General features: G+C 41.5%; 2 protein-coding genes across 4 annotated transcripts; one reads left to right on the top strand and one right to left on the bottom strand.

The window, feature by feature from the left end:
• The first annotated feature begins 6 nt into the window (after positions 1-6).
• Positions 7-4,278, top strand: LOC139223084 (low affinity immunoglobulin gamma Fc region receptor II-b-like). The gene is made up of 6 exons (XM_070855011.1): positions 7-105; positions 1,303-1,563; positions 2,068-2,316; positions 2,805-2,918; positions 3,191-3,262; positions 4,064-4,278. Exons 1-6 carry the CDS (start codon positions 72-74, stop codon positions 4,120-4,122), a joined length of 789 nt encoding a protein of 262 aa, XP_070711112.1. The 5' UTR covers positions 7-71; the 3' UTR covers positions 4,123-4,278.
• Positions 4,279-6,294: 2,016 nt separating this feature from the next.
• On the bottom strand, positions 6,295-13,200 carry LOC139222844 (butyrophilin-like protein 1). Of its 3 annotated transcripts, none has more exons than XM_070854733.1 (6): positions 13,088-13,200; positions 10,659-10,994; positions 9,734-9,944; positions 9,221-9,285; positions 8,445-8,558; positions 6,295-7,963 (listed from the first exon to the last, which is right to left on the bottom strand). In XM_070854733.1, exons 1-6 carry the CDS (start codon positions 13,131-13,133, stop codon positions 7,362-7,364), a joined length of 1,374 nt encoding a protein of 457 aa, XP_070710834.1. In that variant the 5' UTR covers positions 13,134-13,200; the 3' UTR covers positions 6,295-7,361. The 3 variants fall into 3 exon arrangements, with proteins under 3 accessions (XP_070710834.1, XP_070710833.1, XP_070710835.1); XM_070854732.1 differs by having other exon boundaries at positions 10,659-10,997; positions 13,088-13,156; XM_070854734.1 differs by lacking the exon at positions 8,445-8,558 and having other exon boundaries at positions 10,659-10,997; positions 13,088-13,156.
• Positions 13,201-17,768: the final 4,568 nt, after the last annotated feature.

Genomic DNA, 17,768 nt, shown 5'->3' on the forward strand with positions numbered 1-17,768 from the left:
AGGCCATCAAGTCAGCTCGGGGGTGTGATACATACAGCCCCTCAGGCTGCCAGTCGATCAAGCCAAGCAGCATGGATATCATCCCAGCGCTGTGCACTATTGTCTGTGAGTACAAAATGTATGTTAAATGTCTATACTCTATGTGTGTGTGTGTGTGTGTGTGTGAGAGAGAGAGAGCATGTGGACGTGATGTGTTCATGAGCACCTTTCATGTTAACGTCTACTTTCAATTTAAAATGTTTTACTGAATCTATGCTGGGTACTGATTTTAAGAGCAGTTAGTGAATTAGAAAATAAAAGCCTGTGCGTGTGATGTTAGCATGAATGTTTTTACATAAATTCAGAAAATAAGAGCGTGTGTGTTTCTGTATTTCACATTTATATAAAACAAAATGTACAGTAGTTATTTCAGATTAGATTACTTAATAAAAACTATTCTATATAAAAAATGTAAATATAAAACTCTACTAAAAAATGCCCATTCACGTTACTATAATATCTTTCTAAATACATCTTAAAAACATAATATCGTTTCTTTCAAGCACTTTTATTTAGATCCCGTTGTTGTACCAAAATGACTACCAAGCTTTCTCGCCAACTATGGTTGTATTATGTTTTTAACAAGTGTCCTTGTCGGTACTGTGTGTGATGTCACAAGGCTTTTTTTAATTCGTTTTCTGAGGTGATTCATCAATTTCGAATTACTTCGAAGCAAATTCTTGTAAATGCGAGGATGTGTAAGTCTGAGTGTAGGAGGAGAAGCCTTAAACCCAAAACTATCTGCTCCCCCTCAGATCTCCTGCGTATATTGTTTGCCTCTGCAAAGAGGAAATGCAGCTTTTGTTTGAAAAAAACTGTTGTTTCTTCGCTTTGACAGCAGCTAGTTTGATGTGGTGATGAGTGAAGTTTTGATAGGATCTACTGTGGGTCACATTGTGTAGCTGCAGAAGATGTAGCATCAGCTTCACACCTTCACTTTTGCTTTGCATTGCGTCGATTGAAAGCATGTATGTGGCATTATATCATTATAACGGCAAATAAGCTCAACAAAATCGATACACGGCTTCTCGTCAATCCCAAAAATAGATGCAACCATTCTCCGGTCATCGTAGCAGAGAACTGCTGGAAGGTTTGAGCAGCTTAAATCTGCTCAAATCGCATCCGTAGTGAAACAAGGAGCCAACTAAATACAATAAAGGTCACAGGGTGGTTTCCCTGTTTGCACACCTCTGCCTCCTCTCACATTGCAAACTTATTTACAATGAAATTCACACTTTGTCACCATCTTTCTGTTTCTTGCAGCTTCTCTCAGAGTCTTTCCAAGCAGTTTGCAGTTTGTTCAGTATGACTCTGTGACGCTGAGCTGTGAGGAGCATGGAGGCTCTTCTGAATGGAGAATTAAGAGAAACACATCCGCATATAAAAATGCGGAGTGTTTGATAACGTGGGGGGTAAATGAGCCCCTCTGCTCCATTGACGACCTTTACTCATCAGACACTGGAGTGTACTGGTGTGAGTCTGGAGACGGAAAGTGCAGCGATGTCGTCAACATCACTGTGACCCGTGAGTTTAGTGAATGAACCGTGAATGTTCGTGGCAGTCCTTCGAGTAACTGTTGCTGACCCTCAAATGCACACCGGGTACTTTACAAGGCCTCACCAGAAAATAAGTAAGACAAGCAGACATAAAGGACTTCTTCCCAGTGTGAGAATACTGTTTGTAACCTCGTAGTAGCAAAGGTGACCGAAGCAAGATGTAGTTCAAGGAGAGAGTTCAATCAATACCACTGTCGTGTCTGTACTGTAAATATGAAGTGTCAGGCTGCAGCCGGTTAGCTTAGCTTAGCACAAAGACTGGAAGCAGGGGGAAACAGCTAGCCTGGCTCTATCAGAAAGTAGCCAAACATGTTATACAATGTTTGATCTGTAGAAAAAACACAGGTTTATGGGTGGTAATGTGCTACACTATGTTTTAGTTTAATCCAGCTCCACTGTGTGATCTAGGCTAGATACGCTAGCTACGGCAGCTCTAATCTGTTTTCTCACCTTTCTGCCGTCGGTCATACAGATGGCTCTGTGATCTTGGAGAGTCCCGTCCTGCCTGTGCAGGAGGGAGAAGCTGTGACTCTGCGCTGCATCGACAGGGCAGCTTCCTCCTCAGGTGTCACTGCTGAATTTTATAAAAATGGCCTCCTCATCGAGAGCAACTCCACAGGAAACATGAGCATCCACAGAGTCCTCAAGTCTGATGAAGGCCTCTACAGGTGTAAGATCTCTGGAGCTGGAGAATCACCAGACAGCTGGCTGGCTGTCAGAGGTGAGAGGAGCTTCAGTCATCTTGTCAAGGTCTTTCAAATACAACTGCATGTGTTACATGTTTTTTTTTAAATAGTGAGTCATCTTTCCTAGAGATTCAAAGAGATTCAAAGCGTTTATTATCATGTGTAAAGTGCAGAAACGGGTTTCCCTGTACAATGAAAATCTTACTTTGTCATCCACACTGAATGCCAAGGAGTTTAAAGAGTAAAAAAAAAGGAGAAAATATAAACTACTATTGCTAAACATATAAATATATTTACCAAATGTGCAACTTAACATAAAGTAAAGAGACTAAATCTAGACTAATCTTCAAAAAGGTAAAACAGTGACATAAATAGTTTTCTGATTTGTTATCAGAAGCTACAGGAACAGATTGGTAAGTGTAGGTCTCTGTGTTCAGTGGTGAGATCTGCCCAGGTTTAGCACAGACCTGTTGTTGTGTCTGCATTGAAGTGAAACTGGTTTTTCTTATCTGTTGTGTGGAAGCAGGCCGCCCCAAATCTTTTCGCTCTCCTGTGGTACACGTTCTACTTCCTGTGGTGGGCGTCTGCGTTTTGATGGCCTGTGTGATGCTGCTGTGCCTCTGGAGGAAGTGGAAAGGTCACTCTTTTTATTTTATATGAACTGATGTATCAAGACATAAAATCATAAAATATGTTCCTCAAATTCATAGTTTCCATCCACTACGTCACGATGCTCAAAGATAATAACTTCTTATATATAAACGAGAGTCACAACGTGCGACTGGACAGACATTTTGGATCTTATTGTCCAATTCATGTCACCGCTGGACAGTACTTTTACAGGTAATTTACCTAAAAACGGCAGAACGGAAAAGCAGGTGTGTAACAGCGACGGGTGTTGTGCTGCAGGTAAAATTGAAGCTGCTGTGTCGTACACGGACATCACCATCACACAGGAAGTGCAACCAAAGAGGGAAAGAGGTAACAAACACACACACACTCTGCCTCAAGATAAGTATTAACACTTGATATAATAAATATAACACATCAGGGCAAAAATAATTATATAGGAAATACACTACTCAGTACTTTCTGCACCAGCTGCTGTTCTCTAACAAGAAGCTTAACAGCAACATTCACAACAGGTTTGATCCATGAATCCACCAATACATTTCCTGCTTCAGTTAGAATTGGTCTTTAAACAGTCCTCCTCATCCTGCTGTTCACATTCTGACATCATGAGACCAAGACGACACCTAACAGTTGATCAGCAGCACCTCGCACAATATCACTGTAGCATTCACTTTTTACATTTTCCATATATTTACGAGTAGTGTATGTCGATTATTATAGACATATTTCCTACTGAGACATTGAACTACACACGAAACAGCATTTACAGATTACTGAACTACTCCAGATCCTCTTCGCTCCATCAGAAAGAAGTTAACCGTAAACCTTTGTGCTTTATTCTTGTCCAGCCAACACCAAACCCAGAAATGTACTTCTCTGTGTGACAAACATGATGGGAAACATGACTCACATGACTGTTTGTGCTCTCTGTAATGAGTTATCAGAGTTTCCGTTAAGCATACCCAACTTTTACGAGTAACAGAGTATTTCTAAACTGTGGTATTCACAACTGAACGAGGTCTTGCTTGAGTCCAGTTTAGGAGAGATCAGAGCTCTCCGTGTATAGGAACGCCACAACGGAAGAGAAACCCTGTTTTACTCTTGTTTGTACAACACTCACAGCACTGCTCTTCACTTGTTCTTCCTCAGAAATTCCTGATTCGGAAACCATCTACTCAGTAATCACACTGGGAGCCGACCTGAGATGAAACAACAGGACCAGTGTTTTATAAATGTATATATCATTTTCTGTATCAAACTGAGGAAATGTTCAGTGTCTGCGGGAAACAAAATGGATTACAGTGGGTTTTTTTTACTAATGCTATTGACCCTGTCTCACCTTTTGAAATATTTGCACAAATAAACTAAACTGGATCCAGTTGTACAACCATTAATACTAATAATAAACATAATGAAACGAAGAAAAGAGTTTCTCACGCTTTCATCACATGCTAAAGCACACAGCTGGATTTATTTGGACATTTTGTGGCTCTTGCTTTGTGACAGGCATCGGAAACACTTTACAGGATGTTGTACAAGCGCAGCTGTGAGAGACTGATTGTTGTTTTGGGTAAAGCAGAAGCAGCAAATCACTCTGTGCTGTAACGTGTGAATGTTTTCAAAGTATTTGGCAAAACTCCCACTTTTATCTCACAGTATCTGTTTGTAATGTTTGCCTTCAATAGCCTCTTTGAACAGACACTTCAGTCCTTGACAACGGAAACCTTTCTCCCAACGGAAAGATTCCACCTGATCAACTGGTTTGACTATTTTTAGTGACAGATGCTGCAGAGACTCTGCATGTCCTCTCAAGTATGAGTCCCTACAGTCTAACCACCGGCTGGCTGCACACGACTGAGTAATAATGACTCGTCTGTCTTTGTGGGTCAGCCTCGTGATGGAGGTTTAACCCCTCGTGTCTGTACCTCACCTCTTGCCCAGTGCATCATGGGATTAAAGAAGAGGAAGGGGGAGAAGAAGAAGGAGAAGAATTAAAAAAAATGGATGATCTGTGATCCAAATACAAACCACATGGTGGCCTCACCACAGACCTCGCTGTGTGAATCCTTGAATAGATATCAAAGAGCCTGGTAATCTGAAATTGACAGGTGTGCTAATACAAATGGAAACAGTAGAGTAAAGTAGAGTACAGCTAAATTGAATGATGTGTCAGATGCACCTGAGAGCAGTGAAAAACATCTGAGCCGTCTGTGGTCGTCTGCGGCTCCATAACCACACCAGCACTGAGCCACATACAGGACTTTAATATACAGGACAATGAGAAGAACTAAAAAACAATGAGGAGAGAAGATGAACTATGTTTCTTAAACAGGTCTATTTTACTGTGTTAATGCTCCCATAATGAACTATTCTTATTGTGAGTGCTGGGTGGAGCTCAAATAGGAGACTTTGACGCTCCCTAGTGGGCATTTTGATCCAGAACTAGTTCGGTTTGAGTCAATATCTGAGTTACAGTAGAGGCCTGACATGAGGTAGTTCAGGTCATTAAAGACGTCAGAATATGGAGCTAAAACTTGATATTGATATATATTATATTTGTCATAAACTTACTTGATGTAAAGTTATACGTTGGTGTTTCAGTGATTTGATTTTGATTTAATTTGTCAATTCTATGTTAATGTATTTGCACACCGGCTGTGACTGAGTTCTTCTCTAATTGACTGAACATTGAGGATCCTGGCTTTATTATTTGGGGCTGCAGAGGCTGGTCTCCGTGGCTGTGCAAGAATACTAAATCAGTAGCGTTCATGCTTGAGAAGTTCTTCTTTGTGGCGTTCGCATGAGTATTCTGAGCCAACGAGGCTCCTTTTTCTTCTCCTCAGCAGGATTCGGAGGCAAATCAGGGTCCAAACACCTGCCGAAGAGCTCCAGGAGCAAACCATTCGTTAAGATAAGGAGGGCGTTATTGAGCACAATCTGTTTTTACTTATTTTAAGGTATTTGTATTGTATTTCTGTAAGTGCAGTTTTGTTCCTATTTATTACTTAATGTTGTCTTTGTTCCACCTCGCTGGTCTGACTGATTACCCAAAACGTGTAAGGCAACTTGTTTCTCTCGTAGGTTGTTGGTGTTGATATGTATGTCTCTCTTATGGTGTCAAACGTCACTACTGGTGTTTTGCAGCTTACTTCAATCTCGTGCCTCTCTGTTTTAGATTTGAAGCTACTTTACGGGAGTTTAAGAGACAGATTTACTCAACAAAGACAGATTTACTCAACAAAGACAGACTTACTCAACAGCACTGAAAGCAATGCTTGGATATGTGACGTATGTGTGCTTTCTACTGAGTTTACAGTGATTTATATCTTTAATGATTATAAATGATCCACTATGGAGTTTAAAGAAGGTTTTTTTTTTTTTATTTACACTTCAGACTTCAAATTCATAGCTGGACATCTTCTTTCATAGTTTACATTAAAATGTCCACAAGGGGGCGTGACAGTAATGCATGACGCTTGACTGACAAACTGAAACACACACACACACACACACACACAGTCAATCAATCTTTATCTATGTAGCTCCAGTTCATAATAGTGTTTCCTCAAGACACTTTCCATAAAGAGCAGCTCTAGACCAAACTCTTTAAATAAGAGAGAAACCCAACGAGTCAAGAATCCCCACAAGAGCAAACATCAGATATCATATAAGGCAACAGATCCAGGCTCAGGAGTGGACGGCACATACGCACAAAGCATACAGGTGTTACATTCAAAGTCACAGCATGTGCAATAGCTGCTCTTTTTCCCACATCACAGGACTGAACACTCTGAAGGAGGCTCTTCTCTTTGCTCCAGCTCCAGGAGGAGCACTTCAGAGTCCTTTAAAATTATTTCTACAAGAGTTTAAATCCAGATGAGCACATCTAACATCTATCAGCTAAGCCATGGGACTACCAGAATGTGAATTCAGGAGAAGGTGTCCGACTTTGGATCAGAAGATTGAGGGTTTGAGTCTCTCTCTGTTATACTAAGGTCCTGTGATGGATCATGGATGTAAAGCTCATTCACCATTTAGAGGAATATTTGGTCTTTCAACGTTAGCCTCCACCTGTGCGAATGTAACACGTCATTACCTGCAGTGTGGGTTGTTCACACGTTTCCTGCAAACTGAATATGCATCAAAGTACCATTTCTACAGACAACTACACTATACTACTTACTATATGTTTTTTCATGAACAAAACTATAAAAAAGAAGCAGAAAAACATTTTAAAGACCGGAAACTTTAACCCATTTAAGTATGTAGAGACCTATACACCGAACTTCTTCTCGACAGAAAGCACCAAAACATTTATCTAAGGTTTTAGTTTCTGGAGTGAGACGGCCGGTGTTTGGTTATTTCCACCTGGTCTGGTCATGCAGTATAAAGAACAATAAATTCGTACCCATAAGGACGTGGATATGGTGGCTCTGCTCTGTTCCCATCACAGCAACTGCTCCATTTCTTCAGTTAAATTGTTGAGAACGATGAAGGGGTTACCAGACAGGCAGGTGCTGTATCTGCGCTGGGGCTTGGCACTTCTCTGATGGGGTCCAGACAAGCTTTTTGTACGGATGATGGGACTTTGATCTGAAGTGGCGGCTGAAGCAGAATCGGGTGAAACAGCCCCGCTGTCTGTCGAAGGAGCAGGTGTACCGTGGTCGGGTGCTGTGATCACGGGGACGGATGCTGAAGTTTGTCTTGAGACGGTAAGTTTTGAGTCCTTGTTCTCTGGTAAGTTGCCCTTTTTTGGGCGGTTGCTCTTCCTTGAGGCTGCTGGTTTTGGATCGTTGTCGTGGGGGAGGTTAATAGGTTTTAAGAAGTCTGGTGAGGATTTGGAAGGACTACAGTCAATCGTTGGCTGCCCGTGCTGACACACAACATGAGCCTGCTTCAACTGGAGGTCTTTCACTTCTTTGGTTAGTTTGCAGATGACCTCGTCTTTCATGCGAAGGTTCTCCAGAAGTTGAGCATGACTGGTGCTGTCAGCCTGGTCAAGTTTTGCTTTCTTGATTGTTGTACGGTCTGATGAATTCCTGAACACTTCTGTATGAAAACAAAAAGATATACATTCTGTTAGCATTTGCTTCATTCCTGACATTTCAGAATAACAATCAGCTGCAGTTCAGCGGCAGCGTCAGGCCTCGTCATGCCAGCATTCAAAACGGAGACATTTTGCAGTGAACTCCAATTAATTCCCACAAAAACACCGTTAGTGGATTTGCCTGCATGGATGGGTGAAGTAAACCAAATGTAGGAGGTCGTCTTGACCTTTGAGGGGGCAGAGAGGTGGAGAAAGCTGTTGTAGCTCGTTAGCCTCCTCTGTCAGACTATGAAATAATAATAAATAATGATAAGACAGTCCATGTCCATGGTGCACGTGCATCTTTTAAATAAACTTCATGGCCTCCTGTTAGCAACCATAGGCAAACTTGTTAGTTTAAATTTCCCCTCTATAAATACTTATAAATGTTTCTGTCTTGAGTGTATTTAGCTGATGTAGGGTTAAAAAGTGTTCTTGACTTACCACAGTTGCCATATTTCTTGCATAAGCAAACCACACATATGCTAAAACCACACACATTGAGAAGTACTGAAACAACGATGGTGATAATTAGAGTGGTGCACATCTGGCAGACACCTGAAATGATAAAGATTATGTGGAAAAAGCCCATTAAAAACATTTCAAAAGTCACAGTCAGTGGAGTCCCCTCCATAAATCCACAGATTCACTCCCTAATCACATGAATGAATGGTGATACATTCTTAAAAAATTATATAAATATAGAATTGTCTTCTGACAAATGTTTATTTACCTACAAATTATTGAAATAAGATCAAAATCTTCAGCGTTGGAACATCAGTGCCCAAAATATGTCAAAAAAATACAATTACTTGTTTTCCAAGACGGCACCTTGATACAGCAACAACGCATTTATTCATCTTTTTACCTTACAATAGTTTTTTAAATATCCTTACATTCCCTCTGTGCATATTGTTTCTATTGTTATACTTCCTCTGTCTAAACTGTACATATATTTTTATATCTCCTCCTGTCTGCAATGCTGGAAATTTCTTACCTTATCTTAACTCATTATTGTTATTAGGATATTCACATTTTAAAAGTTAATTACGAGTGTAATTAAAACTGTGCTAAAGCAAGCTGCAGTGTGTAACCCACACACATTACAGAATATAAAGCATTTATCATAACCCTGTTTTTATAACATCTAAAGTGACTGAACGGCAGGAAGGGCTGATGCATCAACATGCAGCCCAACAGGTGTGAAAGCTCCAGCGTACCTGATCTGTAAATCTCTGTGGTTCTCGTCTCGTTTATGTCCGGCTGGTGAACTCTGCAGATGACCCTGTGGTGAAAAGACATGAGGTGAAATTTTAGTGTAGCTTTAGTCTTGTGGTTGGTGAATAAGTGTGTTGAGTGTTTGTACAAAGTAGAAAAACAATACAAAGCAGAAAAAGTGGTAGACTAGAGGTCGTGAAACACGTGGACGAGAGTCGGGGGTTGAATTATTTTTACTGTTGGACATGTAATCATTCAAATGAGCATCTCTAGTCTAATCATGTTGAATAATTAAAGTGATGTACGAGCACATATATCAATTAAAAGGTCAAAACTATTATAAAAGCCAGAAGTTTTAGAGCTGAACTCTTCCTGGCATCACTTTTAAAGACCACTAATGATCTAAGATATAGTGTTTTTTTGCACATTGGACCACCAGAGAGAGCACTTTACCATGTTTTATCTACACAAGCGTGTTGTAGAACACATGTATGAGTATTAAACTGCAATTGAACCTGTTGAAGTGCTCCACCGTCATCCGTCTAGTAACGGTGAAACATCCCCGGGAATCTACAGAGATCTTTGGGGTCTCAGCAAACATGCGGTTTCCATGAATATCAAAAAATGCTATCTCGGGCTTCGGGAACCAGCAGTTGGCGTCACACTGCAGAGTCACTCCACCGTCCACAGCTGGAACCTCAGAGAGTTTGGGCTCAGAAACTGCACCTACAAAAACAGGAGTTATGCAGGTCGTGAGCTTTGAACTCAGTTAAGTCATATCTAGTATCAATGTGGACAACATTTCAGTAAACCTTCAGGGAATAGTTCGACATTTAGAGAATGTTTTACTGTCGAGCGTCAGATTGATTCCACTCTCACGTCTGTGCAGTAAAATATGCAGCTAGCCTAGCTTAGCATAAAAGCTAGAAACGAGAAAACTACTGACCCGCGTTGACATCAGAGTGGCATCAAGTGGCACCTGCCAAACCTGACCTGACAGTGACAGCAAAGTTTGTAATACACAATAAAAGTGGACCTAACAATTAGACCCGGCCCCTCTCCATATTTGAGACTATGATCCCCATTTTCTTTCACTTTCGCACTTCCTTTCCTCAATTACCTCACTTCTTTTACCTCACTTCCTTTCCTCGTCACCATCTGGCTCGTTTTCACCCTTTGTCACCCCCATTTACCTGACTACGTTCACCTGGTCACTCCTTAAAGCCTGCAGTTCTGGTACATGGGAGCTTTCTTACCATTTAGTTCCGACCCTATGTCCATATTACTTTAACTTACAACTGTATCCGTCCTCATTTATTTAAGAGGTACATCTGAATGTTTTCTGGTTCTCCTTTTATGCTCATTAAATGCAATTGCTGAGTTTAAAGAGAATAAACGTTTGCAGTCAAAGCTGCTGTAATTGAATGTGATCAGACATACCCACAAAGAGCTCTATCACGATGGAGTTCTGGACCATGTTCCTGATCGTCTTGCATTTGTATTTTCCTGCATCAGAGAGCTCCACGTTGGAAATCCTCAGCGAGATGTTGCCGTGCCTCAGTTCCTTCATGAAGAGGCTTGTCCTGTGCTCGAAGGCCGGGTTCTTCTCCTCGTGGGTCTCACAACCCCGGTACAGGAGGACGATCTCTGGATCTAGACGTTGCTTGGACCACTCCAGCGTTGGCAGGTCATCGGTGGCACTGATGTTGCAGGGCAGAACGACTGCTGCGCCGACGGAGGCCAGGATCTTCTCTGATACATCATCCCACGAGGCCTCTGCTGGGAATCAAAAAACACATTTAATATTTTCTCATTGTTAACAAATGCCACAAAAGGATCAAAAGCAACTAATGACATGATCCTACTAATACGTTCGGTCTGTGTATGGACACACACACACACACACACACCATAGGTGGCTTTGACTTAAATCCTACTCCTGCTGCAGTTACACTCACACGAGCATCAAATGTATTGAGACTGGACGCTGGTTGAGCTAGTGACCACTGAAGAACCGCTCTTTCAACACAGCTTCAGGAAAGTCCAGACTGGAATTACTCAACAACTGTCGGCATAAAATTTACGCTTTGTTTTGACGACAGAAGATGAATCCTGACGACTTCGGCGATCCTCTCGCTTTTCTTCCAGAGCCACTATGAAACTGGTGTTTGTCATTCTGAGTGAAAAGTCTGATGATGATGTGAAGGATTTGCATTAAGTCTGGTTCAGACCTTCATGTCTCACTCCGGGTGAAATCTGAATAATTTTGGCTTTTCCTCTAGTGCCTCCATCAGGCCAAAACCTTCATTTGTCCAATGTCTGCAAAACTAATAACACTGCCATCAGCCTCAGTTGTACTTTGTGCTGACAAGCAAATCTTAGCTTGTTTAAACACTAAATCAAGTTCAGTTTAAGTAAGTAAGGGAAGTTTATCTAGTAAAGCACTTTTCAGAGAGCAAAGTCACAAAGTGGTTTACAGGAGTAAAAGAATTTTAAAAAACAGTAAATATAGTAAAGTCATAAATAAGATGACAAAGGTTGTTCCACAGTGTTGGTGCCTCCACTTCCAAAGCACGATCACCTTTTGTATTTAGGTGGGGAGGGACAGTACTGACAGGAAACCTGTTCAGGAGGCTGTTGCTTAATTTAAGGCTTTGCACAACTTTACAGGCAATGACGCACAATTTATTTAAGATGTGCGTCACTAAAAGAGGAACAATTTTGTGGAGATGAAACAAAAAACAGGCACTTTCTTGTCTTTTGACAGTAATGGATTGTTTTCCCTCCCCCTGACCTTCACCATCACGACTCAATGTCAAACCCTCGACTTATACTGTTATCACTAGTAGTAATGATAATAATTTGCATGGCACCTTTAAAAACTTTTTAAAACTTTACAGAGTGAAAAAAAAACAATTAAAACAAATAAAATAAATAACAGTCTGGACAATAACTGTCTGGAACAAATACAGAAAGAATAAATTACACACCCCGCCTAGGACTTTCTAAATATTTGCACAAAACCTGAACAGGAACTCTGGTTTTATTTATTTATGTTATTTAATCTAATTGTTTTTTTATTAGGGCCCGAGCACCAAGCGGTGCGAGGACCCTATTGAAACCCGAGGGGGAAAACGAGCAAGGGAGGAAAACGGGCCAGAGCCCAAGAACCAAGAGGTGTACAGACCTCAAAGTCCCCGAGCAGGTAGGCCTCGAAAAAAGACGTGACATGGCAAAAAACCAGCCAACCAGGGGGCTCGAAACATAGTTGAAACTGAAGGAATTATTATTATTATTATTCTCCGTAAACAAAAGTAAATTTGGGGGCCTTTAACATGTACGCAGAGGCAGGAAATTTTGCACACGCATCAGGCCTGGCGACAGTATTTTATGGGTCTCATAAATGGGTGTCGCAAAATGCGCCCCCTGCGCCCCCTGCAAATTTCAGCGGACTAGCCCCGGGACTGCGTTTCACCCACATGTACAGAATTTGGTACATATATGCAGGACGATGAGATCTACAAAAAAGTCTCTTGGAGCGTTGCCCTAAGCCAAACAGGAAGTCGGTAATTTTGAATTGCGTGTCAAAAATGTGTGAAAAATAGGGGTTGTAAATGAACGAACTCGTCCGAGGGGGTTGAAGCGATCGACTTCAAACTTGGTCAGCTGGTAGAAACAATATCAAGGATGAAAAGTTATCAAAAGCTTTCTATAATCTTTTACGGTTTGCCCATGGTGAGCTTTAATATTTTAATATTTAATATTTAGTATTATTTTAGTGTGTGTTTGAATAACAATTCTACCCAGCTGGTTTTAATCGAACCAAACAACGAACTTTTTCAACACCAAGTGAAGCAGCAATATAATACCTGTGGAGCAGAAGAGGAGGAGGACCGGGAGCAGCCTTACATCCATGGCACCAGCTCGAACCAAACCTAACCAAACCTAGAAACAGGTCTCAGCGTCTGAAAGAGGAAAGAAAATGAACGGACTGAGTGTCAGACAGTTTGTTTCATGGCTGCAGGACTAATTACCTTGACGTCAATTTTCTTCTTAAACTTTCGGTTTCGCTGATAAGAGGAACGTGATGTGTTCAAGACAGCTGGGAAAACAAGGAACACACGAAACATATCGCACACACAAATCTGCTGAAAGATCATCTTTTAACCGTCGAGGAAAGTTTCTGCATTACTTCTGCAGGACTTACTGGAGAAAACCATGTTTGGTTGCCGAAGAGAGGACAGACAGAAACAGATCACACCACAGGATTCACTGAAGACACTGGCGGATAGAAGTCCAACTTCATGAATGAGCTACAGAGAGAACAGTCTCTTATTTCAGTCAGTCAAAACACGTGTTAAATGTACTGTGAGAGGCTGTGGTGTAAAAAAAAAAAAAGGAAGTCCAAAGTCAGATTTCCTCATTTTCACTGATTGCATGATGTCTGTCACCCAGGCAGACTGTCCGGTGTAGTTAGTGAAAGCAGTGAGTGAAGAAACACATATTCAAACACACCTTTCTGTTCTTAGGCTGGTCTGAAGGCCCCGTGTGCTGCCCCAGTCATTAATGGACAACAGCCGTATGACAGACCTTAAAGGTTTCGTTGTTAACACACAAACAAAGTCACGCTCAAATAACACATAATAAAAAATAATTAAATAACATGAATAAAACCAGAGTTCCTGTTCAGCTCCCACAAAGTGAACAATAAAAAGGTGCAATGTTCAAACAATACTAATCTGTTTTCAACAACATCCATGGAGATGGTGCTTTGGTCAGTGAATACTTGGTAACAACAGGCCTTATAGGAGCAGAGTGTGCAAACAAGACCACATTAAACTAGAATGTACAGTGCAAGCAAAACATGGAGCTGCAGCAGACAGACAGACAGACAGACAGACAGACAGAACATCATAACATTAGTATCTAGCTGTGGTGATGCAGCACTAAAACAAAAGAGGTTGCACTACAGTTATAGAGTTCCACAGTAGCTGCAGCAGAACTATTAGGCAGCTTTGCTTTATTTCAGCTTAGCCAGCCTTTAGCTGTACAGATGAAGAGTCAAACAGCATTTCTTTAATGTTAGAAAAGACGCCACGCCTCTACACTCTCTTCTCTCCGCTCCCTGAGGACTCGGGCCTTTTCATGATGCCAAAGATAACTTGTTGACGTCTGTCAGTAGGAGCAGCTACCTGAGATGTGCACCGATAACTCGTCCAGGGTGGTGGTGGTGGTGGTGGTGTTTTAAGCGACCGCCTATATGGCCTGTGCCAAGAGCCGGCTCTGGTTATGGAGGAGACAGTCCTGGTGAGGCCTGCTGGGCACAGACACGTTTTAACACATTAAAAACTGCATTTTGCAGAATAAAACTCCAAGATGGACATGACAGGAGTCTGATTATTATTGCTGTATGAACACTATGGCCTGGTTTCATGTTGCATTCACTGCATGCACAGCAGGTTTGACTCTTTTTTTCCTGAGTTGATTTTGTTCATTCCTTCTTGTCCTTTACTTCTAGTGGTTCAGTTTTCATTTTTGTCTCAGAAAGTGGATCAGATTGTTTAGTTCTGGAGCTGTTTTGTAGTTCTGGGCCTGTGTTTCTGCTTCATTTGGAGTGTCAGGTGTCAGTTAGTACATTGTGATTGGGTCAGTTGAAGCTGCACTGCAGATGTATACAAACAGGTTTGTGTTTGAAGAGTAGGCAAAGCTTTTGTTTTGATTATCTTGCATTTGGATCAGCTACAGGAGCCAGCTATTGTGAGACAAAGTGAAACTTTCCATCCCGTTTGTCGGACGGACCAGTAAAGAGAGGATATATTCTTATATTCTTAGTCTTGGACACCGAACTGACAGGTATTTTCTTTTACCATTTTTATTGGAACAGCTGAGGACTGTTGTCAACATTTTGTTTGTGAACTAAGCCAAGAGGATAAATCGTGTTTTACTGGTGCAGGATTAAAAATATCAGCAGCAACCCCTGAACTCAGATTCACTTCAAGTGAACAAGAATAATCTTAATCTGCTGCAGTAATCAGTGTTTTGCTGTAAAAGTGTTTATTCTGCAGTAAAATGCTCCCTGTCAGAGCTTTTTTTATGTCTGGACAAAAAAAAGAGGAAGAATCCTACTGTGAAAAAGAACTAAAGCTGTGAGACAGATGCAGTGGCTGCAGTGTTTACAGGAATCTGAGCTGTTGTGCAGTTGGAGTACAAAGCTGCAGAACTGGATATAATTAATATAACTAAGGCAGAAGTTGCTTCCCCTGCAGGAGAGCCAGAAACTATGAGCACACAGCAGGTTTTACAGTGTCACTGTGGAGTGGAGGCTCAGGACATGTTTACCAGAGCAGGAAGGGCGGTCAGGACCATCACCCTAAAGACCTCTGGACAGGATATCTTTTTTCTTTTTTTGGGGAGGCAACTGAAAACTGCAACAATGAGCAAACATGTTTGCTTCCCAAAGTGGACTGTCAAGTAGGACTACAGAGAGGACTCACTCCCTCCGCGACTGTGGTGAGTACAGACAACTGAACAGCTGTTAAAGGTGGATGAAAAACGATGCACTGCAGGCTGAGATATTATACTGCAAAAACACTCAAGCATCTCTCTTGAGACCAATCCTGCCCTCCGGATGCCTGCTCAGGCAGGGGCATCTGTGTCTCTGTGGCTCCTTGTGCAGCAGTGAAAGACACATTCAGATCCTCTACTTAAGAAAAATGTACAAATACAGACGCGCATACATTTTATAATGTGGCAATAATAATAATAATAATAATGATAATAATAATAATAATGATAATAATAATAATAATGATAATAATAATAATAATAATTCATTCATTTACTATTTCCTCATTTAGTGGAAAACTGGATGGGTATGCACAAAGTGGGATATGCCAAGTTTTGGTCAAACTTTGTCAGTATTGTAAATTTTGGCTGTGTGCTTGTGAGTGTGTGTGTGTGTGTGTGTGTGTGTGTGCGTGCGCATCGAGGACAGTGTTTGAGCGGCACCAGAGCTGAACAAAGCTTTTGGATGAGTGTCTTTCCAGTTAGGCAGCCTAACCTTGATTTAGCAGGTTGGCACTCAGAGGCTGCAAATTAACAACTAACAACTACATGCTGTCACATGTTTGAACAACTTCTAATATCATACAAACACAATGAGGTGTGTGAAGACGTTTTATGTTTAAGATTACATGACATTCGTTTAGCTGATGCTGTTATTATTGAGAGAAAAATAACTCTCTTGAGGTGTGTGTGTGTGTGTGTGTGTGTGTGTGTGTGTGTTACAGCACCTAAAACATCAGAAATGAAGCCATTAATGAGGCCGATTCTCCTCAATTTAAACAGGAAGTACACGCTGCAATCACTGGCAGTAGGAAATGCCAGCGCTGAAATCATAAATCCAGACGCTTAAACCCATGAACTAAATACTGGAGATTCTCAGCTTTAACCCACTGAGATCCAATTAATTTCAAATACAAACTCACACACACACACACAGACTTCCTGATGTCAGGCTTTACGGACCAAAACACACATTTTGCACTTCAGCTGTATTTAGTTTTGCATTTGCTTGTGTATAAAAATAATTAAATACTGAGAAAAGATCCAGTTCTTTGGGGCCTAATTGTTTCCAGGCTGCAGTTATTCTGCGGAGCGCATCAACTTCTATTATAGCTTTTAATCTAACAAACCTAGTTTGGCAGGTTAACAGTTTCTTTGGCTATTGGCTGGAGGTGCAGGTGCTCCGTCCACTACAGTTTGTTAGGATTTTGTTAGGGAGATAATTTGTGTATGTGTGTCTGTCATCAGACTCCATTTTGGCTCCAAGCTAAAAAGAAAAAGAAAAACTCTCATAACTCCTCAAAATGAAGCACTTTTACTGTCTAAATTTGGAGAATGCACCTTATAATGGCTTCATTTCGGATGTTTTAGGTGCTGTAACACACACACACACACACAAACCTCAAGAGACTGTCATTTTCTCCCAATAACTGCATAAAAGCATCAGCTAAATCAATGCCATGTAATCACAGTTAAAATAAACATAAAACACGTAGTGTAGTGTTGTTTGTACTGGAGCTCATGACACGCAGCGTGTCGCTATTTACCTTTTTCTTGAACACATAGTTGCTCCTCAGAGCAAAGCAGAGCGTCACGGGCACAAGTCACTTCCTCTTTGGTACTAGTGAGTGAAGAGAGCAGGCAGGCCGGCAAGTAGCGGCCAGTGTCGCTATACCAAGCAACGAGAGATAGAGAGAGTGTGTGTGTGTGTGTGTGCGCGTGCGCGCTGAGCAGAGCACCGACTCTTACGCTTCCGTTCTGGTCCAAGCACGAGGACACCAGTCCATCCCTTTGGACAGTTTTCCACACATTAGTGTGTAATTCAAGGCCGACGATGGCACTCAGGCGGCTGCTCGGTCTCCTTTTTTGTGCCGGAGCAGTTTGGGCGAAGGTTGCCATTCCGGGACAGTCAGTAACGTTAGCAGCTGATGAAGTGTGCAGGTCTGGTGAGGAGTCCAACCTGAAGACGGCTGACGGCCCTCAGAC

The sequence above is a fragment of the Pempheris klunzingeri genome, chromosome 23, assembly GCF_042242105.1.
Source record: "Pempheris klunzingeri isolate RE-2024b chromosome 23, fPemKlu1.hap1, whole genome shotgun sequence".
In the NCBI taxonomy this organism is placed as follows: Eukaryota; Metazoa; Chordata; class Actinopteri; order Acropomatiformes; family Pempheridae; genus Pempheris; species Pempheris klunzingeri.